The 24,995-nt window shown below is 39.0% G+C and overlaps 1 protein-coding gene across 2 annotated transcripts; it reads right to left on the bottom strand.

Annotated features, from left to right (window-relative positions):
• Nucleotides 1-871: 871 nt before the first annotated feature.
• On the bottom strand, nt 872-23,084 carry LOC149791043 (cytochrome P450 1A1-like). 2 transcript variants are annotated; one of them, XM_089972946.1, is made up of 2 exons: nt 20,722-23,084; nt 872-4,449 (listed from the first exon to the last, which is right to left on the bottom strand). In XM_089972946.1, the coding sequence occupies exon 1, from the start codon at nt 23,010-23,012 to the stop codon at nt 21,486-21,488; it is 1,527 nt and encodes a 508-aa protein (XP_089829072.1). In that variant the 5' UTR covers nt 23,013-23,084; the 3' UTR covers nt 872-4,449; nt 20,722-21,485. The 2 variants fall into 2 exon arrangements, with proteins under 2 accessions (XP_089829072.1, XP_089829073.1); XM_089972947.1 differs by lacking the exon at nt 872-4,449 and adding an exon at nt 4,505-5,248 and having other exon boundaries at nt 21,044-23,084.
• Between the last annotated feature and the right edge of the window lie 1,911 nt (nt 23,085-24,995).

Raw genomic sequence — 24,995 nt, 5'->3', positions numbered from 1 at the left:
AGTTTTGACAGTGGACCAATTAATGATTTTCTCTTTTTATTTTATGTGTTTATATGAAGAAAATATATCCTCTAAACTAGATTACGAAAGGATTTTTTCAAGATTTGTTTTCTACTTTTTAATTTTTAATAACGTATGTAATTACTTCGATTGAACTTAAAAACATTGAGTTAGACATATAATTGGACAAGTTAGTGTTATCATAAGTTTACTTCCTTTGCACATAACATGCCTAATGACTAGCAATTATACTAATTGCCAAATACTTATCAATATTTCTTGTAAATTATATTCATGACTGCAAATTGTAGAGATTAGCTTTAGTTGAAATTTTTGATGTTCATAGGTTCTATTTTAAGATGTTAAGAATCTAAAATTGGATAAGATTTATATAAAGATGCTTCTGTACATGTTTACAGTTACTAATAATAAAATTATTAGTAAATATGTTGACAAGTTTTGGGTTGTTTCCCATTGGACAGGTCAGTCAGGTGTGTTCTTAGACGAATTCAGTTATTTCCTATTGGATGAGTTGGATCATGTGAGTTGTTTTGCATCTGTTTGTGAATAATTCAAGGGACTTCTGGACATTGCCATTCTGACATGTCAGGGCATTTGGCTGACCATATTATTTATGGATCTGAAATTTATATGGAACATTTCATTCTGTTAGACATTAATAGACATTTTTTGGGATTGTTTTGAATTCAGTGCATGATACTGTAAGTTCCTCTTAAATTTAATTTTTTTCCTTCAAACTTTGACAAATATATTGTTTGTTAAGTTTTACAAAACTCATTGGCTTCGCTTCTTTCTGTTAATTAGTTTATGACCGTAGAGTCATAACAGATGGAATCAATAAAACTGCAGGTATAATAAGATGAGATATTGTAATATACTGACATTTGAGATTACAGATACAATAAGATGAGATATTGTAATATACTGACATTTGAGATTACAGATACAATAGGATGAGATATTGTAATATACTGAAATTTGAGATAACAGATACAATAAGATGAGATATTGTAATATACTGAAATTTGAGATAACAGATACCATAAGATGAGATATTGTAATATACTGAAATTTGAGATAACAGATACCATAAGATGAGATATTGAAATATACTGAAATTTGAGATAACAGATACAATAAGATGAGATATTGCAATATACTGAAATTTGAGATAATATTCATATGTTTAGAACTTTCATCTACATTTGAATGAAATATCATTCCTTTAGCACTTTTCTTAATGAATCTTATTAGGTTTACTTACGTTTATTCAGATATATCTTATTGGGAATAAATAATTCATGTGTAGTGTTTTTCAAGTGTACATTAAAAAAACACTGCTGTGTATAGATAAAATTTTCATGCTGTTTATTTCACTATAATTAATGAATTAGTGTAATTTTGGCATATTGACATGAATCAGGTGACAGATCTTTTAATGAGATGATTATCCTTTGACAGAAAGAATTTCTGTTCATTCATTGTTACATATTCTGACAAGATCATATTACTGTAATCTACAAGCTGGTCTAAAATCCCTCCACAGTTCTTCACTTTATCTTCATCTAAATACCTTTCCCAACATATGCTACCATAGCTGACTAATACTAAAGTACATGTTCCCACTTTAAGAAATATTTTGATGCCAATTCAAAGTATTGTTTTACATGAAACTAGAAAACACTAATAAGCGGAAAGCACATACGTTCAGTTGTTTAACACTATTGATAACAAAATACATTATGAGAAATATTATTAAACAGTTTGACAGTTCCTTTTTGATACAAACTTTCCTGTCTTCTATGAAATATGAACAAAAATTTAATACTAAACAATACTTCAATTTTGGCATGAACAACTTCGGTTGAGTTGAATTATTTAATATGTAGAACTGATGTATTTCAATGAAGGATTATTCGGTTGGGGGGGGGAATCATAAATGCAAGATGTTTTAGTTACATTTAGTTGCTTTATCAAATTTGGTTCTTTGAAATATACATATAGTAATAGGGCAAATTTATTAGAATATGAGAGAGTCATTTGGACAATAATGGATTTACAAAAGCAAATATCCAGATCTACAACCTTTTTGATTTAATTGTAAATATTTAGTATAAGACACCAAATGTGGTCAAAACTGTTTTAGTGTCATTCTTAACAGGGCGTCTTGTCTTTTGTCTTCTTCAAAATATTTATAATAAACAAAAACTGATAATTCAATTTGGCATCAATAACTTTGCTTGAGTTCAAATGTACAAGATGCAGTGTTGACATGGTTCAATGAGGAATTATTGGGTGGAGGTCATAAAATCAAGCTATTTTAGTTGAGTATAATTGTTTTTTCAGACTTGGTTGTTTTAAAATATACATATTGCATTAGGGCAAATTTATTAAAATTTAAATGTAGTCTTATGTTTCATATGGAAATGGCACAACCATTTTCATCCTATAGACTCGTTTCCATGGAAATGTCTTCTTGTTCACTTATACTGTTACTGTAGATATTGAGAACAAAACACTAAGCTCTGGTAAAACACTGCCAGTAGCTTCTCGTGGGTCGGTGGTTCTTCCCTGGGTTTTTCAGGGTTCTTCCTCCACCATTAATACTGGCCGCCATGTATAGCCTATCGTGTGCTGAAAAATGGCGTTAAACACTACAACAACAACAACAACTCTGGTAAAACAAAATTCATAATATTGGTATATTAAATGATAATCACAATAAATAAAATTGTGTTGGCCAAGGTCTCCATCCAAAGAAAAAAAATGTTTCTTGGCATGCTGCAATAACATAGATATGCAGTAAATATAGAGCAATTACTGACTCAAAACTGATTCAACGCATTACTTTTTCTAAATTGAAACTGATATATTGCAATAGATATCACACTATTGATTGTGAACATATAATATTTTGTTTAGCTTCGGTTCCAAAATATTAAAATATTGTTTTAGAACACAGTAAATTTTAATAATTGCTTTGAGTCATTGTAGTCTTATAAAAGGTTACTTCAGACACCAAAGATTTTTATGAATGAATGTATATGGTTGGAACGTTTTTAGGCCATGCCTAATGGACAGTTTGCCCAGGATGGCTCTTCTAGAAATATTGTGGTATTGTGGTTTCCTTGGCAAAATTATCAAAAAACTATGCTTTCTCCAGAGTGGCTGAGACAGTTTCAGTTAAGCCTAGAAGGAATATCTGTTGGATATTTTCTATATATGTTCTGTCCATATTGGCTGCCCTACCTAATGTGTGTATTTGACAGCAACCATATGCAAAACCAATTTGTACCATCTCAAGAAAGATAGGCTAGTATTGATCACACTTAGTAGGACTGTTTCTCTTGCATTATCTGTCAAAGTTGTGTCAGGGCTGGTTTCTCTTGCAATGGCTGGACTCTCATTGAAATCGCGTGGAAACTATGCAGTCGGTGTTTGCTCCCAACATTTATGGCTTACAAAAGGTCATATAAAATTATTTCTTTCCAAAACTGCCAAACCATATCTGATCACGCGTGAACTCCTTACACATTCATGCAACAATTGTCACTGCACCTTATTACATTTATGGTTTTATACCAATGTATGGCAGATGAGTGTTATCAGGCCCACTTGGACCTCTTGTAACAAATGGTTGCAGTTCCAATCTGACCACTGTTACTTTGATTATAGTAACATTTGCATGATTTCTCAAACACTTCCCAAACAATTTGACCCCATTCGAAGGAAATAATGGTTAAATGGTGAATCTCTTTTACACACAGGATGCTGACCTGACATTAGATATGACTTTACATACCAAAAGAGAGAAACTTTTCAAAATACTTTTATGTCATAATCAAGGATCAGAATTTGAATAAATTGTATGCTAATGTTACTAATACAGCTAACTGGACCAGTTGCTCTTACACTTAAATATTTGTGATGGGCAACTCGTTCTTATAATTAACTATTTGTGCACAAGTGAGCCAGTTGAAGTAACCTTGGGCCTACATGGGATTTTTGTTTCTTCATCACTCTAAAAGCTTGAATATTGAACTGTGTAAAGATTTTCAATTAGTACAACAGCAAAGCAAAGAATACAACATTAACGTACTGTGACACAATGACAAATGCTATTTCTTTTTAAGAAACATCCAAAAATTACTCCGAACAATACAAATATTTGCATTGGAATTGTTGATGTTACAATTTGAAACTAATTTGAAGGACAAGCAACTTTGAAATAAATCGGGACATTACAAGCTAGATGGAAAACAAAAATGTAAGTACCATCTCCCATTATTAATGACAGTAAGTGATATAATAAAACATTCTCATAATCCCTTGCCCAGATTAGTTTAATAAGAAGCAACTGCCCAGTATGAAAATTTCAGAAATGCATTTACCATTAATAAATGGTCTTTACCTATAATTTTAAAAACCCTATTGTAACAAGATAACCGGGTGGGACATCTCGGATTAACAACAGAACACGTAATGACGACACATATATATGATTTAATGTGGCGATTTATATGAATAGTGGATTATGAAGATGTGTGCGTATTTATAATCCAAATATTGGATCTATTTAACATAAAAACGCACAGTTTCAAAGATGGAAAAAATATACAAATAAATTTAGTTCAGTAACCCTAAAATACAGGATAAATGATTTCACAAATGATTCAATAATGGAAAGATGAATATAGTTCACTCAAATAGTAAACAATGTAAGCCAAATGATTCAATAATGGAAAGATGAATATAGTTCATTCAAATAGTAAACAATGTAAGTGTTTACACATAGTAAAAAATGTATTCGCTCAGGTAGCGAAAATATGTCACTAAACAAGAACGGATATACAATCTATCCTTCCAGTCCTGAATAACACACTGGGTCTTACTAACCCAAAATTAGCATACAGCTAAAAATACATGTGTGGAGATGCACTCCGTCACCCATGCACCTTATCCGCTGCTCCTCCGAATCAATTTCACAACCAATATAGACTCCGGACCACTTGAAACATTAGACCCTCCGGACACTTGAAATATTAGACCCTCCGGACCCCCTGGTCTTTTGACGGCTCTACAGCTGGGTCACCTTAGTCCCTCTGGACACTCCGGACGCTAGACATTAGACGCTCCGGCACCTTAAACGCTCCGGACACACGGACGTTTCTACCCTCTGACAACACCGGACACCCCGGATATTCCTACCATCAAAACACTCACTCAGCTGAAAATATACCCGATACAGTGTACTACACTTGATACAGACATAACGTAAGAACGTTATACATGGTAAGTTAAAAAGATTATATTATTATGGCAATTACAAAACAGGTTCAATAGTAAACCTAACCCTGCTTGATAAGACAATAGTAAACAATTCTTTTAAAAAATGTAGCTTTACATTACCAATATAAGTCCTGCACTACGTCGCAACAAGAATAAAAAATGCACGCATAATGGTATGTAAAGAAAACTATAACAAACATGCAAAGGCAAATATGGTAATACACTAGTTATCACTTAAAACCCAAAACATTACCTACCCCTACAGCTGGAGTTGTGCTTGCTGACAAAACCATTAGTATTGTGAAGGTCCTTTACATGTAGTAACGTATTTATACCTTATGAATTTTCGTTATTCTTTATCAAAGGCACCTTGCACGTGTGGCACAGGACGAATCGTACTCACGATTTCGAAATACATAGACCATATTATAATCACCCTCGGGTATCGTTGTACAGAGAAAAAGAAACGAAACCCGAGTACATGTAGTAGCAGGGGGGGCGAATCCGACATTTTGTCCAATCGTCATTTGGCTTAATTAATACTTTCTGCACTCAGCGGATCCGGTGTCGTCAGCGCCCGGTAAAAAAAAAGACGACGTCGTCGTCGGGGGGTCGTCCAATCGTCATTTGGTTTAATTAATACCTTCTGCGCGTCGATCCCAGCGTCGTCAGCGTCCGGTAAACACAGCGACGACCGCGTCGATGTCATCGCCCCCCCTGCTGCTATGATCTTACAAACAGAGTGATCACTAACTCCTCCTCTTGTAAATCAATTAGGTTATTTGACTGATCGGTAATTCTAAAATTAATTCTCGTTAAAAGCCGATTATGGCATCGCATATAGACCGGATTAATCGGACTCTCAACGATTAAAAATCCCGGAGGGGCTGTTGGTGAAAACGAATAAAGGATATACCCCTGTTGAGCTTGATTTGATTGCTTGGTATCCACCTGGTAACTCCCTTCGATAACATCACACACTAGATTGATTGCTATCACCGATGCGATATTTACGTTGTATGGAGCAATATGCCTACCACCATCTCCGTTATCGTGTTTGAGGATATAAGTTGATGGACCGAGAAAATCATTAAGAGACTTTCTTAGTTCTGGCGCGTTGTATCCTGGAAACTTGAAATCGGGTAAATCGGCTTCTATGATATTATACTCGGTTAGGAATCGTTGTTTATTATCATCGCTGTTAGCGGATATTGTCTCAACGATTCGTTCATTGATATATTCCATGTCTGATATAAGTTGATTTAACACCTCAACGTGTTTTCGTTCTTTTGTTTCCCGTAGCTGTTCTAGTTGTGATTGGTAATTACGATTAATCTCGGCAAACGCATCAGTGATATCATTTAAATTAACTGTGACCACGGCGGATAATTCAGGAGTTTTCTTATGCTGAAAATACCATTGCATGGTATTCCTGTCTCGAAATGTAAACCAACTGAATAATAACGCGCTCCTTGTAACAGACCAATCATCTAGATACCCGGGATTAATCTCATGATACGATTGCTCATTCGTGTGCAAGTCCGCGGGGATTTCATGAGGTGGATTCTTAGGCCATCCTAGTATGGTTCTTATTGAACTGTTATAAATATCAACCATATACCCCGGTGTGCTTATTTCAATCGTCGACGATAACGTCGGTTCATGAACCGTAATAGCGATTTTTGATTCCTTTCCTGTGATCGATTTTATCCTGCGTTGAAATTCCTTATTGATTTGTTCTATTTGGTATGACCCAGTTGGTATTGTAACCTCATTCCAGTCTGGGGTCCCATCGGGCTTATTTGTCCATGCAAAAACCAGCGAGTTATTAGGTTGTTGTCCGTTAAATGCGTCCGCTCGGATATTAGGCCAACTGTGATATATTCGCAATTTTGCCAGCGCTATTTCCTTCACTGGAACCGGTGATGGGAAGTTCACACTGAATTCGGGTTTCGTTGACGTTATCGATATCATATTTGTTTGTACCGGAGTGGTGTTCTCCGCGATCCGCTGAAGTAATTGAGACCCTTCGGGGTTCAGCGACATTATTATTATTCGTTGTTTTTAGTGTCTAATTTCAACAACCAGGTGGTTCCGGCTTCCAGTTGAAAATCCTCGATTTTTGACATCGCGGAGCTATACAACTGGACCATCGTGGAGAATTCAACATCGGATATGAACAAATTATCAATCGATAACGAGATCAACCCGGATAATTTCGAGTACGCGTCGGATACTATTTGATGTTTTACTGTATACTCGTCGAGTTTTTTCTGAAAACACGATGATATCTTTTTAGTGATTGCGTTGGCGACTCCAGCAATTGTTGTCATCGCGGAGATAGCGATTGGAACAGCGATCGGGGCTATCGTGGTTACCGTGGATAAAATAACACCGGTACCGGCTACTATACCCGACACCGAGTACACGACCGCGTCGATGGTGGTTATTTTTCTGCGGTATTTTTTTATTTTTACACGGTATTGTTCGGAAAGCGTTTTCAAATTCGCGGAGAATTCTTTTGCGGTATCGAATCGATATTGATGTGACGTCGGTGATACCTCTGATTCAATTACCCTGGTGGTCATTTTTATTTTAAAAGAGCTAGTGTTTTTAATTAATTAGATTCGCTACAAATTCCACATACCATGTGATGTTTGTCCTAAATAGACTGCTATCAACGGCCTTAATTATAAACCGTTCAATTGTATCCTTGTCAATGATTGTTGACACTGTATTGTTAAACCCGGATGAACTCGACGATGATATACTAAACTGCATCGCCGAAATCAATGTCAATCGATAAATGCCCTTAACAGTTGCGGTGATATCTACTGTATTCTGTGTAGGAGTCCAATCGAATGATCCATGCCGAATTGTGTATACTGTGTTGATGATGTTCTCATGAGGGATTTTTATTTTTTCGAATTGCTCTGCTACTCTCGGTAGTCCGTCTTTAATCGCTTCAACATCAGTTCTGATTATTTCTATTTCCCGCCGACTCGCGTCTATATTATTCTTGTTCGCTGTAACCTTAGTAATGAGTGTATTTATTTCCTGTCTATGCGCGTCCACATCTTTTTTGTTCGCTGTAACCTTAGTAATGAGTGTATTTATTTCCTGTGTATGCGCGTCCACATCTTTTTTGTTCGCTGCAATATCAGTTTTGATTGTTTTTATTTCCCCTGTATGCGCGTCTATATTTCTTTTGTTCGCTACAATATCAGTTTTGATTGTTTTTATTTCCCCTGTATGCGCGTCTATATTTCTTTTGTTCGCTACAATATCAGTTTTGATTGTTTTTATTTCCCCTGTATGCGCGTCTATATTCCTCTTGTTCTCTGCAACATCAGTTTTGATTGTTTTTATTTCCTGTCCATTCGCGTCTATATTTTTTTTGTTCGCTGCAACATCAGCTTTGACTGTTTTTATTTCCTGTCCATTCGCGTCTACATTTTTTTTGTTCGCTGCAACATCAGCTTTGACTGTTTTTATTTCCTGTCCATACGCAGTAATATCATTTGCAGTTATTGTAATCTCATCCGGTTTGGTATTTTTTTTACCAAAAAATTTATCAAAGTTGTCATCGATCCTGTTAACATTTTTTCGTAACATGTAAAATTGGCCCGACAGCGTTGTAAAACCGTCTCGGATTAATGTTATCGTCGATAGATGTTCACCCGGTTTGAGTCGTCCGTCGCTGGTATACAACGCGATAGTGTCCTCGGCGGCATCACGCTGTCGTGTTAAAACGTCATCCAGCGACACATTACTGGATTTCAATTTACCCTGGCGGTCTTGAAATACAACTATTTCGCCCGGGTCAACACTGGTTAAATTCAACGTATCAGCGATTTCATCCTCGATTAGTTTTTTTATGTCATCGGTGGCGGGCGTTTCCGCGGACTTTTTCAGCGCCGAAACCGGTCGTCCCCAGATATCAATCATCGTTATTGTAAAAAAAAACGGCGTTTCTAATTAACCCGCCGGGCCTCTACGACCCCACTAGTGTATTCGTTTACAACCACATGAGGTGGTTTTCGCGATGATGAAATCGCCGCGAGTACGTTCAATACCTCACGGCCGCATATCGGCGGGTCGCTTAACTGCTGTGTTGGCAGCGTGGAATAAAAAACCCGGGCTGAACACGCCCGGATATACGGCATGAACTCTTTCGGCGGAGCTAACCCGTATGAATCAAAATAGACGATCGCACGCGGATCAATCGCGTATGCAACCCAATGAGTTCCCGCTCCGGAGGACCCATCGAGGTTAATTATGCCGGTTTCAATATTCCTTGGTGCCGCCGGTAATTGATCCCTCATAAAAACACCTCTGAAGTTTTTTATCGCTAACGCGTTTGCGGCGTCTATTAAATCAAAATTAGACATGGGAGTCATTGACTCCTGAGTCAATAAACGGTTCCCGGTAGTCTTAGACCCTTTCCCGAGTACCATGAATACGGGGTTCCCGGTAGTCTTAGACCCTTTCCGGCCACGGATCGTTTTTTTTTATAGCCTTTCCCGGTTGCCTTCTTCAGTGCCATCCCCGCCGCGGTACCAACGGCTCCTAACGCCGCCGCCTTAGCCACTGCTGGTGCGGCCGCGGCAATTAACGCTGGAATCGCAGCTAACAGCGGAAATATCCCACCGGTCTTTTCCATGTCTTTGATCTCTGCGGCCGAGAAATCTATTTGAACACCCTTTTTATTCTTCATCGCATTATTGAAATGTTTTATTTGACGCGCCGTCAACGATATCTTATGATTACCACCTGCCATCTGTGACGGCTTCAGCGTTATTGTGGTTCCGCATTGTTTAGCCGACTTTGATCGTAATTTCTTGACTTGACCATCAGTCAACTCTACACTGACGACACTATACGACATTTTATTGTAAACGTGTTTGTGCTTTCAATTACATGTTTTCCACTGGCGCATCAACGATTCTCATTCGTCCACCAACACCTTCCAACAGCATTGATTTATCGCTGAGGATGACAGCAATAGCTCTATTATTAGCAATAGCGCCGCGAGTTACATTAGCTCGGAAGTGTATATCAACGACGGACTGTCTTGTTAAATCAAGATGTTCCAGCGAAAAGTAATAGATCGGATATAGTTCTTTGAAATCATATTGTGATATTTGCAAACCAGTGTCGACGTTTTGATCACGACTCATATATGACAGCAATCGATGGTACACACGTGCGACATGGTTTTGACCGTAATTAAGTTGTATATCCTCAGATGGTTCCTGCTGGCCGTTTATTCTCAGCGAGACGTCAGTAACGCCTAATCGATCAAATATCATATGGCTGAATAATTGATTATCAACTCTCGTCATATCCTGCAACGCAACAAATATATGACGCGGAGCCGAAATGCCTTGTTGTGATGCCAGGTTCCATGTGAAAATACCATTGATATTTGATTGCTTAGTATCTGTTGTTGTTGTTAGCCAACTTAGTAATGATTTTCCTCCCTGCTCCATAAAGGATAGCAATCGTGCCTCTGTGGTAATGGATGGAGTCATTACTGGCATCCACAATAATATTTTAGTTAAAACGACTTTACCAGGGTCATTATTTGGATTTGCAAGATCCGCTGCAATTCTCCAAATTGCATTTCTGTCATCACCTTTTCGCACAAGCACCACGGTATGCTTTGCTCCGTAGATAACTTTTCGCACGTTCCTACAAAATCCAAATATATGATGCAGTGAAATCGCGCATGAGAAAGATCTGCGCGCCCCTGTTAACATTGATATGCGTGTTGCAGCTCCGATGTTAAAATTAGGATCGCTGTTTATAATCATACTCTCAACATCAGCGTCATTGTTATTAGCATTATTTCTTGGTCGTCTTACCACAAATTGTGAGTTTCCAGCAGTGTTTCTAGTATCCTTTGCAAACATCATAGATGGACCCGCTGATCTTGTATAATCGTCGGAATATCTTGCTAGCCCGATTATTGTTGTAGCAACATCAACATCGCGTTCTATAGACTCGATCTCTCGCCCGTCAATGAGATATTTTGCGCTCTCAAATAGCGCCATTACGCCGTTATTGACTAAGCCAACTTTGGTACCATCTGGATACGGTGCTGGTACAGCAGGAGTATCGGCCTCTGTTACAAGTTCTCCTTCGATTTCAATAAACGCTTCACACGGCAAAAAGTATTTACTGGTATCATGGACTTGAAGTTCAATTCGCGATCGTATGTTGGGTTGTACTGCATGATAGGAATAAAATTGATAATTACGGACAGAATCATCCTTGTGCACTGGTGCGTCCATATCAAACGCCGGGTCAGCTGTTCGTTCAAACATTTTATTTAATAATACGCTGATGCATCTAAATCATCGTCGTGGTTTTAAACCACTTCCCGCTATTATGTTTGCGATGTCATCTTGATTATTGTTTACCAACGACGCTAGTTTTTCTTCCACGGCGTTATTTATTACTTTACTGACATTCGCAGGCATCACTGTCGTTGATGGCATCACCGGTGGTTTCTGTTTTTTTCTCCTCACCAACGACATTAGTTTGTCCCGCGCGGCTGAAAGCGCCTTTCCGGCAACGTCTCCAATAGCACTAATACCCTTATCACGAATAACATCAATAGCCTTCATTCCTAATTGTTTGGCTAACGGCGCTACTTTTGGAGCCATTCTTGTAAATAACCCCGCAATGGTGCTACCGAGACCATCTCCATAGTACGCGCGGTAAACAGGCAATCGCGAGTTTACCACGTAGACGAGTACTGGTTTATCGTGGTTGTAGTGTATGATCATCTTTATTATAAAAACACCGGTTTTTCAATTAGTGATTGTGATCACCAGTGATTGATCACCCCCTTCCCACCGCCGTGTGGAAAACCGGAATAAATTTTATCAAAATTTCCTTGGGTTTTTGCCCTCGATAAAAATCCGGTTTTTTTCCGGTTTTTTCTTGATTTTTGGTCGTTTTTTGTTGCCTATAGTCGTTTTTTTTCGATTTTTCAGCAAAAACATCGATTTTCTCTAAATGATTTCCTGGGGTTTTTGCCCTCAAAAAATTGCCAAAAACCAACCAAAAACGACCAAAAACAGTCAAAAAATGGCAAAAAACGGTCAAAAAATGGCAAAAAACGGTCAAAAATTAACAAAACGATAATTTTAATCATCCACGAGTTCGTCTATGAGCGTTCGATACGCACCAATGTCCATGATACCGCCCGTAAATAACCGCTTGCAAATATCAGCAGCCTCATTGATTATTTCCGGAGAATTATTTCCGGCTCGTTTTGCTCCGATTAGTACCTCTAGCCGTGATATATCACTGAGAACACTGTTAGGACAGGTAACGCCGTAGGATTCTTTACCAACAGAGTATCCTTTTCCTTTTTTTGGTTTTATACTTTTTACTTTATTGTGGAATATTATATAATTATTATCATGCGGTAATAATGCTTCTTTGTGTTTACTTGCCAAATACACTATTCTTGTCCAATCCTTTAACGACTTTATATTTTTCTCGTGATCGCTATTGATATGCTCCTTATCTCGTATGCTCTTAGCAAAATTGTTGGCAGCAAAATTAATTAATTCTTCGTGGCTGAAGCCTCTAATTTTATCTATTGTGCTCTTTTTAAGAACATTACGGGGTGCATTCCCCTCCTCCGGTATTTCTTCCGGTATTTCTTCCGGTATTTCTTCTTCTGGTTCTCTTGCGGTGGCGCCTAGTTCCTCTTCGGGGGCCATTGTAACATAAGGTTCTTGTGGTTCGGTTATAGCGAGTGGTGGTGGCCTCCGTGTTGTAGCAGCCGCTATTTTCGCAGGAAGTGTTTCTAAAGACCTTTTTGTTTGTTCGGTCTGAGCCGCTATCTTTTCAAGCGCATCGAGGACGGGTACAGTTGCCGCCGTAACATCTTTGGTCGCTTTAGTTACCGGGGCAAAGAGTTGTTCGCTTCCAACAGCAAAATCAGTTTGCATTTGCTGCCGCGTTTGAAGTTGTTCTCGGACCCTGTCTCGTAACGGTATGAACTTTTTAAGCGCCGCTAGCCGCTCTCTGGCTAGCCGAGTAGTGAGTGATTCGCCTACCATTATTGCAATTGCGAAGCAATTTCTAATTTCTCGCCGGAGTTTTCGTCTATAATCCTTCTAATGTTTTTGATCTTACTAGAAATCTCCCGGCGTCGTTCATAAACACGTCCGAGTTTTTTTCGTATTATTTCAACGGCAGTAAATAGTCCAATGAATGCATTTGCGTCATTGTGGTACAAGTTTTCATTGATCGTATGTTGTAATCGTTTTATAAAAAAGTACTCGCGGGCCAGGGTAAAACGCCCCCGTTTCGATTGCTCGTTAATAATCTCGTAATCGGATAATATTTTTTCACTGTCGAGACCATCAGATAATTCAATTCCTTGATTTTTTAATTTTGAAATCTCGGCTAATATATTATTGATGTCTTCGATATTCATTATTCTTGTAGAACATCTTGTTTTTAAATAAAAAAAAATGAAACCCCGCGTATCAATCCCGAGGTGTTTAATAATTCGTTTTCTTCCGGAACAGACAATAACGTTTCACACTGTCATGGCGACTTCGTCAGCGCCATGGGCGCCGGTGACTTCGTATCTATATACGAAAATCGAATTCTGTGGCCCGTCTTTTTTGAGATCGCTGTTTTAGTTATATTCTCTGCAACATCTCGAACTGAGGCTCTACAAATATCGAAATATTTTCCTGCCTCATTCATCGACTGAAATATTTTTTCTTCGTGCGTTGATGTATCAAACGATTTAACACCCCTTGCTTGCTTTGAAAACTTGCCAGTTTGGCCTTTTTTATTGTTTTCACTCTGAGAGATGGCTTGCAGGTTTGTAAGAGAATTATCAGTCTTATTACTATTAATATGATCAATCACAAGCCCATTCTCGATTAATCCGTTAAATGCTTCAAATACCACCCTGTGGACAAGATAAATTTTCCCCCCGGCACCAAACATTAAATACCCGTGATTATTTACGGTACCAACCGGCTTCTTCAGTTTGCGGTTTCTAACAATGCCGTCGCGAGATGCCTCGTAATTGACGAGCACAGGATGCGGCTGAAATTCTTGGTCCATTTGTATAATAATACTATTTGTCTAATTTATTATTTGGTTTAATTATAAATCTTTCAACGTAGTCTTGGGGGGTTTTGATGACGAAGTCAGCGGTGGGGTCAATGACGGCGTTTTTAATTCGCTTGTCATAATAGCGTTTTAGTTCCCTGTATCGCTTTCCGCCACAATTGATACACAACTGCGATTTTCCTCTTACACCGACGTGGCAAACCAAGCACGGGAGGGGGCCAAGAGAACCATTACGAACGCTTTGTAAATGATACCCGCAGAATTCACCTCTACATGATTTATTGCACGGGGTTGTCGACCCAATCATCAGCCATTTGCAGTGATTCATTATACTATATTCTTTCATTTAAATACTTGTTTTAATTATATGGATGAGTTCGAGAGATTAGCAGCAATTAAGCCCTGGAAAAATATTAAGTTCAATCTCGATAGAGTCCTCAAGGACGCACCAAAAGCGTTAATAAACGATAGAACCCTGTTGAGTAAAATACGCGATTGTATCAATGAATTCAAGCGTGATGGCGCATCTCATAGTTGGTCAACATTTCGAATTGATGGCGTTGTTGATGCTACCATGAACGACAACCGCGCAGCAACGATAATATCACAACTTGACGGTAAAAAGTATTTCTTCAGAGTAAAATTCATTGTCCGGGTGGAATCAGGTAATTGGATCATACGTGATAAATTTGAACCAGTTCTCAGCGACAAGAAAACAGTCATTGTCAGCCGCGACTCCAAGCCGGGGCTGTTAACCGGAATTGACAGACCATACTATGAACGAGCGTATCCTGAAACAGCAGTTGTTTATGGAATATACCCGTTAAATAAGAAACCTGATATCGGAAAACTAGCGCCGATGAAACAGTCAACGGGGATAAATTGTGTAGCAGAACGAGTAATAGAGCATTTTACAAATGCGTGTCGAGGAAACAAATTGACTGATTTACGACGTAGCAAAATCAACCAGTGGGAGGAGACAGTGCGCGAGCGAGGAGCAACCATCAGCGACATAGCGAGATTAGAAACGTCGTTGAGATTTCCAATAACCGTTACAACGATAACCGGCGAAGTATTACACGAATCGAAGTACAAATCAAATGGGGCCCCAATCAAAATTATTGATCATAACGAACACGCGTGGACGCCCGCGATCACAGTGTTTCCACGGGATAGAACAGTAAAGTATATCCCGGGGGAATTCCTGGGAGAGGATGGTTTTCTCGCGGAGAGGAAACTATTTGATGCTATTGCCTACTTGTGTAAAAACGACCCTGTATCAGTGTGGTTACTTCGCAGCGCTGATACCTTTGATCAGTTTGTAAGACCAAACGGTGAATTATATCGCACTGAAGCATTTCACAACAGGATGAAAAAAACCGCCATAGAATTTGAAGAGCATGATGAACAACTGCTAACAAATTGTTTTACGATTCCATCGGTTGCAGCTCATGTTGCAGCAAAGAAAAATGCGTGGAGTCCAACGCGCAAGGAATTTCTACCGGATGTACAATCCAGTTGTTTGGAATACTATCACGGTGGACTATGGAACACTGAATACAACCGCGACGCTATGATCTCGGTTGATATGGTTGCCTGTTATCCAGCGAGTTTTCTCGGGTATGGATCCGCCGCTGAGTACTTTAGACGATTTGGACACCCCAGACATGAAATGACTCGTGTTGCTATTAATGGACCACTGCCTGATTTTGATTTAACCGGATTCGCTCGCATAGTATCATTTGAGTTCGCGGCAGGACTTCATCGCTGTTGCTATATTTAGATCGGTAGACACATGGCTGAAAAGAAGTGGCTGCCAATAGCGCTGCTACGGTATATGATTGATTGTAAAATGCTAGTTTCGTTGATTGTCAGTGACGCGATTGTATCATATCGAGCGCAGACTGAAGTCTGGTTACCAGAACCGGAGCGTCTAGATAGCATAATTGACGAGTCCAGAAAACACATTGATGCCGACGAGGAATATATCATCGAATGGTCCAAAAATATATTCAACCAACGAAACCGCGAGGCAAAAGATCTCGGTAGAAGAATAATTGGTAAGTTCACACAAGGTGGAAAAAACTGCGATTACAAACGATATTGCTCACGGCTGATTATAGATAACGCAGAATATGATTTCGTAATCAAGGACGCAGTGGCGAAAAATAGATACGTGAACTGCGAAACAGCTTTCTTGTCCAATGGAACAAGGTTGGGTACAGTTGTTACCTACAGCGATGGAGACAGCCCGGCATACCCGCATTTGAGGGCGTCTATGCTGGGTTACGCCGCTATCAATTTATTCTCGATGATAAATAGATTCCCCGACACCGCGGTTAGAGTAGCCGTTGATTCGTTTTATGTTGACGTAGCGTATAAGGAAAACGTAGCCGAGTTTACTAGTCCGGACGAGAGTTGGGGTACATGGAGAATTAAAAATGAAATACGACGCGATTATTCCCCGTCAGCAGATGTCACCGTTGAAAACAATTACCTACGCGGTGATAAATTGTCAGAATGGTCTAATGCACCACCGTGTTCTGATCCAATTTGTAGACACAAAACAGTTTATTTAAGCGGCTGTGGCGGGTCGGGAAAAACGACTCGGGCAATTGAATTATTTCGAACGCGGGCAAGTATAATCGTGCTTACACCGACCCATAGACTAGCGCGAGAGATAAAACAACGAAATGTTGACGCCGTTACTTATCACAGCTTTTTTCGATACAGCGGCGGTGAGTGGACTCCTGATCGAATGGGGGAAAAATTTATTCCTGAGGTTATCATCTGGGATGAAATATGTACTGTTTCGTTAGATACTTTACAAATGTTTCTTGATTGGTTGCTGCGCGCGAATACAGCGGTGATCATGTGTGGCGACCATGGCCAACCACCACCATTTGTCGGCGAGGGCCCACATGATTGGTTGAGCGGGTTTGTGGACTATTATGAAGAAACCGATACTGATTACCGGGCACTTGATGAACAACTGCGCGAGGTTAAAAAATTAATCAGATTACAGCCGGATAGAATTCAGTGTGAAATAATCCGCGAGGTGATTCCGGAAACGCCGTTAAATGAATTTTGGGAAACATGGAGACCAAACGATTTGATTGTAGCGAGTAGAAAGATAGTCAGAGACACACTTCAGCGGAAGTTGTTTGCGTTACATAAGGAAAAGTTTCCAACGCGTCCAGTGCCGTTATGTTATAGACCCGCGGACACACGGCGGCAGAACATTGAAGTTGAAATTCCAGGCCGGACAGAAAAACAAATTCTCGTGCTGAATGATATTGTGCTCGTTGATATCAGCGTCGTCGAGGACGCGCTACGTGCTGATAAATCCCCGTGGACGCTAGGATACGCAACAACAATACATTCCTCGCAGGGACTAACCATCACGGACACAATTGTTTGGATGGTTGATAATCGCATCGAATGGTCGAATCTAGTCTATCTTGCAGTGTCCCGAGTACGGAGGATAAATCAGCTTCGAAGAATTGTTATTGACGGAGTCACTGACGGAGTCACCGACGGAGTCACCATCGATGCAAGCGTCATTGATAGAAAACTCTCGGGTTACCGCCAACAGGATAAAAAAAAACAGCGGCGTTTTGATATTGATGCCGAATTAATAATTGCGTTACGACAACAACAGAATAATCACTGCGCGAGTTGTAATTGTATAATGAGTTGGCGTTATTCGGATAAAGACACTCGCCAATTTACCGTGGACAGGATCGATAACAGTCTTGGTCATGTCAAAAACAATGTGAGATTGACCTCTCTTGAGTGCAATAGACGCAACGGCGCTAGTTAAGACCACGCGGGGGTAATTGAGTATCGTTAGGTATCACTTGTAGTTGCTCGCGTGTAAATCCGCGCTGAGGAGCAGTTGAATCCAGTCTATAGATCGGTGGTCTACCAGTTGATCGTGTTATCGTTGATATGTTATGTGTGGTAACACTCCAAATAGGATCAGTAGCTCTTTTTTTACCGCCTTCAAGCTCTCCTGGTTCATATAGATATCTCACGGTAACATCGCCAAGAATCGGCTTGGAAACGCTATTTATTTTTGATTTTCCGGGTATATACTCGTATTTAATCGCGTCGCTGGGCTTCATGTTGATTGCTCGGGTAATCTCGTTATTTAACGCTGCAATTACGCCTGGCAACCTTTTGACCCATTCACGAGATCGTTTTTCTTGGATGAATTCCTTCGCGTATTGATATCCAAATAACCGTTCAGCAAGAGTCCGATTGAATCGTTCAACAATTGCCTGATCACGATGTAGCGCAGTATGACCTCGTCGTACCGCGACGCTATGATGTTTCAGCGTTGATAAAACAGCGCCGCGAAATTCACTACCAGGATCAACTTGTAATAGATTTGGCCAGCGCAGAGGACCTCTTCGATAAATTCTTTCAAACGCAGCGGCTACTTCAGTTGCTGACTTTGTTTTTAACGGCTCCGCTTGTTTGTATCGACTCGCAACATCAACTACGGTTAGCGCGTATTTGTAACCGTTGTCATGCGGCAGAAATAGTATATCAGCCTGATGAACTTCATTAGGTACGCTGACATCAAAGCGCGAGAAGTTGATTTGTTTAGGCGGTGGTAGATAAATTTGCCATATAGCCTGTTTGGATAACCAATTAGCCGCAGTGGCCCTCGTTACCTTTGCAGCGCTTGCGAGTTTACCAATTGCGGCCTCCCCCTTCCAGTATCCTCTCGGAGAATAATAGATGGATTCCATGTTGTTATTATAAACGCTAGCGTTTTCAATTACCAGCGCGAGAAGCTCCGCTTCCAATCATTAATTTACCTTTCATAGCCGATTTTACCAACCATGAGGCCAATTTTTCTTTGAAGGATTTATCAGGAATAGCATTTAACGCGTGAATTAATTTTACGTCCGCGATATGACGCTGTTGCAGATCGCTACTTTTGTAAGCAACATCATGAGCATGACACGCCTTATCGATAGCGTTTATTGGATACTCACCGGGTTTGGGCTGATTTTGATCATCGAGTCTGATATCTAATCGTGTTCCGGGGCCACAGTAGCTATATCCTGGGAGGTGATTTTCTCCTGGATACTTTGCCCACGGGGGTCCGGGGAGTTTTGATAACTTGGCTGCGATGTCACCTCCTCGCTTTTTTTTAAAACATCCCCGGGTTTAATAGAAATAAATCTAAATTTCTTTGTACCGCATTGTGCACACTTACCAGTAAGCGCCGATCTGTTATTTCTTGTTGTAACAGTTGTCATATCATTTGTGCCAGTACGCACTCTACACTTTACACAATATAGATCCATAATTTATGTATAGAGACATGAATATAATTGACTTTTCAGCGACTAAAACAAGAGAACCAGTTAAGCATGTTGCAGCGTTACCAAACTCGATCCGGATGATTATCATCGGACCATCTGGATCCGGCAAGACGCAATTGTTACTCAATTTAATAATGAGATGGATGAAGTGGGATAAGTTGTATTTAATCGCCCCTAGCGTAGATGATCAACGATGCTACGAGGTGTTGAAAGATTTTAACGAGAATGCATCAGCGATCGCTAAAAAAAATGTTATTGAGTTTATTACAGATATCAATGATGCACCAGGTATCGATGATATTGATGGCGACGTTAACAATCTAGTCGTGTACGATGATGTTATGTTAGACAATCAAAAAAACCCAGCTAGGATATTTTCCAGAGGCAGGCATAAAAACACTGACGTGATATATGTCACTCAACGATACACTCAGATTCCAAAAGTAATCAGAGACAACTGTAATATTCTTGCTGTATTCAACGGCGTTGATACACACACGCTACGAAATATTTGGCAGACATGGTGCGGCGGTGACATGGACTTTAATGTTTTTCGAAACTTTTTTAGTCATGCTCAGTCGACCCCACATGGATTTGTAACGATAAATTTACATGACCCTCGGACACGATATCGTATCGGACTTGACCAAATATTCGGTTAAATTGTAAGCAGCAGGGGGGGCGATGACATCGACGCGGTCGTCGCTGTGTTTACCGGACGCTGACGACGCTGGGATCGACGCGCAGAAGGTATTAATTAAACCAAATGACGATTGGACGACCCCCCGACGACGACGTCGTCTTTTTTTTTACCGGGCGCTGACGACACCGGATCCGCTGAGTGCAGAAAGTATTAATTAAGCCAAATGACGATTGGACAAAATGTTGGATTCGCCCCCCCCTGCTGCTCATGTATTTAATTAACAACTTTTACACCATTCCGTGACACCTATCTCTCTCATTTGGAATGTTTAACTGATATATATATATATATATATATATATATATATATATATATATATATATATATATATATATATATATATATATATATATATATATATATATATATCTTCCAATCTACTTTATATATTAATATACTGACGAACAAACTGATAGTTGGATGGGTGAAAAAGAATGTATACTTACTCGTTCTATACATCTGCTCATAAAAATTAGATTGATTATCATATTCAAAATATCATCTGACAAAACCCTAACTACCAAGCACCACCTGACATGCTTCCTTCCTAGTACCACCTAACACTTACTTCCTCCCCAGTACCACCTGGCATGCTTCTCCATCCCATGCGTTAGAGACTCAGGAAGCATTCTTAGGCTGCTTTGGTAAGATTATTCCTTTTCGAAGAACTTGCTTATAACGGAATCAAAGTTGAATTAGAACGTGTTCAGATAAAGAGTCTGGCAAAATGGCATTGAAATAATATGCTACCAAGACCCTAAAACTGTAGATTATTACCAGTTTTCAAGCCATTCATACAGATTATCCTTTGCTAAACGGAGATAATGTCTTTTATCTAAGATTTCACGACTTAAGTTAGTTTCGATTAAATGATTTAGTTCTTGTTCAGCACAATATAAATATTTAATTTCTATATCTCCAATAATATTTGTGAAAATATGATTTATTATAAACGTGCCTTTTCGTTCAGGTAGAGCATATACAGAATTCCTGGCCTAGGTGAGTGTTTTTCATGTTCTTTCCACAACTGATACTTTGTAAGGTTTGGGATTGTAGGTTAATCCAAACACACCATCCATGATGTACGTTTCACTATCTGGCCTAATGAAGTTACAACGCTGAATGAGAGTTGTGAAGAAAATGAAGAATTCAGTGAGTGCTAGGTATTCTCCCAAGCAGCGTCGGCGTCCTAATCCAAAAGGAAGGAAGGAACTGGCCTTCTCTTTATCCAGCTGTCCGTCCTCACTGAAGAATCTTTCCGGTCGAAACACGTTCGGGTCCTTCCATGTATCGTTATCAAAAGCAAGTGAATGCAAGTTTACAAAGACTACTGTATCTTTCTTAATATTGTAACCGTTCAAGATGGTATCCATTGTTGTGTAATGCGGTAAAGCAAAGGGTACAATGCTAGAAAGTCGCATGATCTCTAATATGGTGGCTTCCGTGAGAGGCATTTTACTTCTGTCGCTCAACTCAACATTACGCCCGCTCCCGACGACAGCATCAACTTCAGCCTGAACACGTTTCTGAGCATCAGGGTTTGATGCCATGAATAAAATCGCCCATTGCAGAGTTGTAGAAGTCGTGCTGAAACCTGCTCCAACGAGATCATCAAGTGTACTCAGGAGGCGATTTCTAGAAATTTGTCCTTCCTTACTTTTGCCGTTCCTATCTGTTAGGTCCTCTGCAAGGAAAGCATCGGTTATGTCCCGTAGGTGATCGCTAACAAAATTCTGCTTGTGCTCGTGGATTTTAATGTCTTGAAATTTTTTATTCTTTTTGACTATTTGCCTGAATTTATGTGTTTTCCAAGGCATAATATAGCGTAACCAAGGCATGACGTCCACAGGATTTCCCACACCAGTGAACTTAATGATTTCATCAACCGACTCTAAAAATGTCTGAAATACATTGTCCTTTCTTACATCGTGACATCCTCCGTAACACAACTGATATATCACGCTGCCGACTGATTTGAAGATTTCCCTGTCAGGGAAAAATGGTCGACCATTGTGCTCCAACAACGCATCTATCATATACATTGCTTCTTCAGTCACTAAATCCTGTACCGAATGATTTCGTGTATTCGAAAATGTCCGAAGTGCTTTCGATGCCAATTTCCTATGCACGAACCAGGATGAATCGAACTCTCCGAACGCAAGAGTATTCTCATTAGAATTGACATCTTTTAAAACTTTCATGGTATAAAAGTTAGGTCTGCCAGAATATGCATCATCTATCCTTTCCAGCGCGTCTCTCACAGCATTTTGACCGTTAATTACTACTGTATCCCAGCTTCCCATCCGAATCTTGAAAACATCCCCGTAAGTCTCTCTCCAACGTGCAAAAGTTAACTGTGGTTTGTCTCCTAAAAGCGGTAAATGTCCTATGATTGGAAATCCCCAAGGTCCCGGTGGGGTGTTTCTGTTAGAAATGGTGCCAAAATGCTTGAGTACCAAGAGACTTGTGAAAAATGTTAATAATATAACAAGATATTCCGAGATATGTAAAGAAAAAAGTGCTACGAAAGTTTCCATTTTTCTTACTTCAAGCGCTTCGTGACACACATATATATGTATATGTATAAACAAGTTGTATTTGTGTTAAGAAACCGGTTGTACTGCGTTGCAAGCAACGTGCGTCCTATATTGTGACTTTAGTGTATTTTAATCTGCCTATAATATCTACCCTTGGCCGATTACTTTTATGTTAAAGCTGTTTGTTATCTGCTCATATACACGTGATATTCCCAGTCATTCACATTTTATAATATACACGTTTTATTCTTCAGCAGCACTCCCACTGGCCACGGTCAGTAGGGTCATTATAGGTCATTGTTAGCAGTTGTTTTTGTGGGTTGAATGACATTTATCAACACGTGATAGGTGGTACATTGCCGCCAGTATAACTGGAAAGAAGAACCAGTGGAAACTAATGCAAGACCCACCGACCCACTTGGAACTACTGGCAAGCTTTCTCACATACCTAAAATTGGCTGAGTCCGAGACTCGAACCCACGAGGACTGAGATGAGATAGCAGTGATTCTGTAAACCACACAGGGCAGAAACTAATATGATTAGTGTAATATATCTTAGTTTAATGTTCCTTATGTAACCATTTAATTTATAAATTAGTGTCAGTTTGGCATATTTCCTACCGACATGCAAAATGTTCACTACGAGGTAATCCAGGTGTTATACAGGCAATGTCCCACCGGATAATTCAAACTTTTTTTTACAGATTTTAAGCTAGATTACGTAAATTAGTACTATTACGTGGCTCCTGTATGTAACGAATTTCCATCCGTTATGTATTAAATAGAATGACGAAATCATAATTACGATAATATGTCCGATCTGAACCGAATTACAATTCCTCCATTGTGGGCATTAAATACAATAAAATATCTTTTCCGACATATGCTATCATAGATGACTAAACAGTGAAGTACATTTTCTCTGCTTCAAGAAAAGCATTAGTGCCAGCTCAAACTATTGTTACATTTAGGTATAAAATATTAAAAAGTGTAAAAAAAAAAGAAAGAAATGAAGTTGTTTTCACTATCTATAGCATAATACGTTATCAATAATATTATTACAAGTCTCACAATCTCTTTTGGAATCGTACTTTATAGACCTGTATGTTTGTACATAAATGTAATTCCAAACCATACTCAGAGTGCTGCATAACCGCTTTGCTTCAGTAAAAATCTAAAACAAATCAGGTCAACATGGTTCAATAGAGCGTAATAATTTTATTTTTAATGCATTACATATATATTAGGTGAATCTGTTTTATTACACTTGTTTCTGTTTATATATCCAAACCAGCAATGACTTTACAAAACGTAAATAATATCGTGAAATTATGTACCCTGGCTACTGAAAAATGAAAATACTATAAACTTTGATTCCAAGATATGTAAAGAAATGAGCGCATACAAAGTATCCATTATTGTAACTTCTGGCGCCCTTTGACACATACATATCTGTATATATGTAGAAACGCCATGTATTTGTGTTACGAAACCTACTCATTACATTGTCATGCTAACTGCAACAATGTATTGGCTCAACATCTATAACTCAAAAGGTGAACTAGTTCATCTTCCTTTATTTCCATCTTCGCAATATAGTCTAAGTGAATTTCCAAATTGTCTATATCAAGTCTATATAATTGTTATATAGTCCATGTAATTGCTATATAGCCCATGTAATTGCTTTACATTATTTGTAGTGGCTATATAGTCTATATAATTCAAATACTGTCTCTATAATTGATATATTGTCCATGTAATTAATATATAGTCTAGTTAGTTGTTATATAGTCCATGTAATTGCTTTACAGTCTTTGTAGTCGCTATATAGTCTAAATAGTTGCAATACAGTCTATATAATTGTTATATAGTCCACGTCATTGATATATAGACCCTTTAATTGCTTTACAGTCTTTGTAGTCGATAAATAGACTATTTAATTGCTCTATCGCTTACATAACTTATTCAGCTTTTAAAATTGCT

Source organism: Sinohyriopsis cumingii, chromosome 10, assembly GCF_028554795.1.
Source record: "Sinohyriopsis cumingii isolate HCF-2022 chromosome 10, ASM2855479v2, whole genome shotgun sequence".
Taxonomy (NCBI): Eukaryota; Metazoa; Mollusca; class Bivalvia; order Unionida; family Unionidae; genus Sinohyriopsis; species Sinohyriopsis cumingii.
Note: the sequence above shows the minus strand (reverse complement) of the source record. Positions and strands in the feature narration are given on the sequence as shown.

What these genes read in the sequence shown, in the direction of transcription:
- LOC149791043 (XM_089972946.1), bottom strand. Translation starts at nt 23,012, where the DNA reads ATGGAAACTTTCGTAGCACTTTTTTCTTTACATATCTCGGAATATCTT.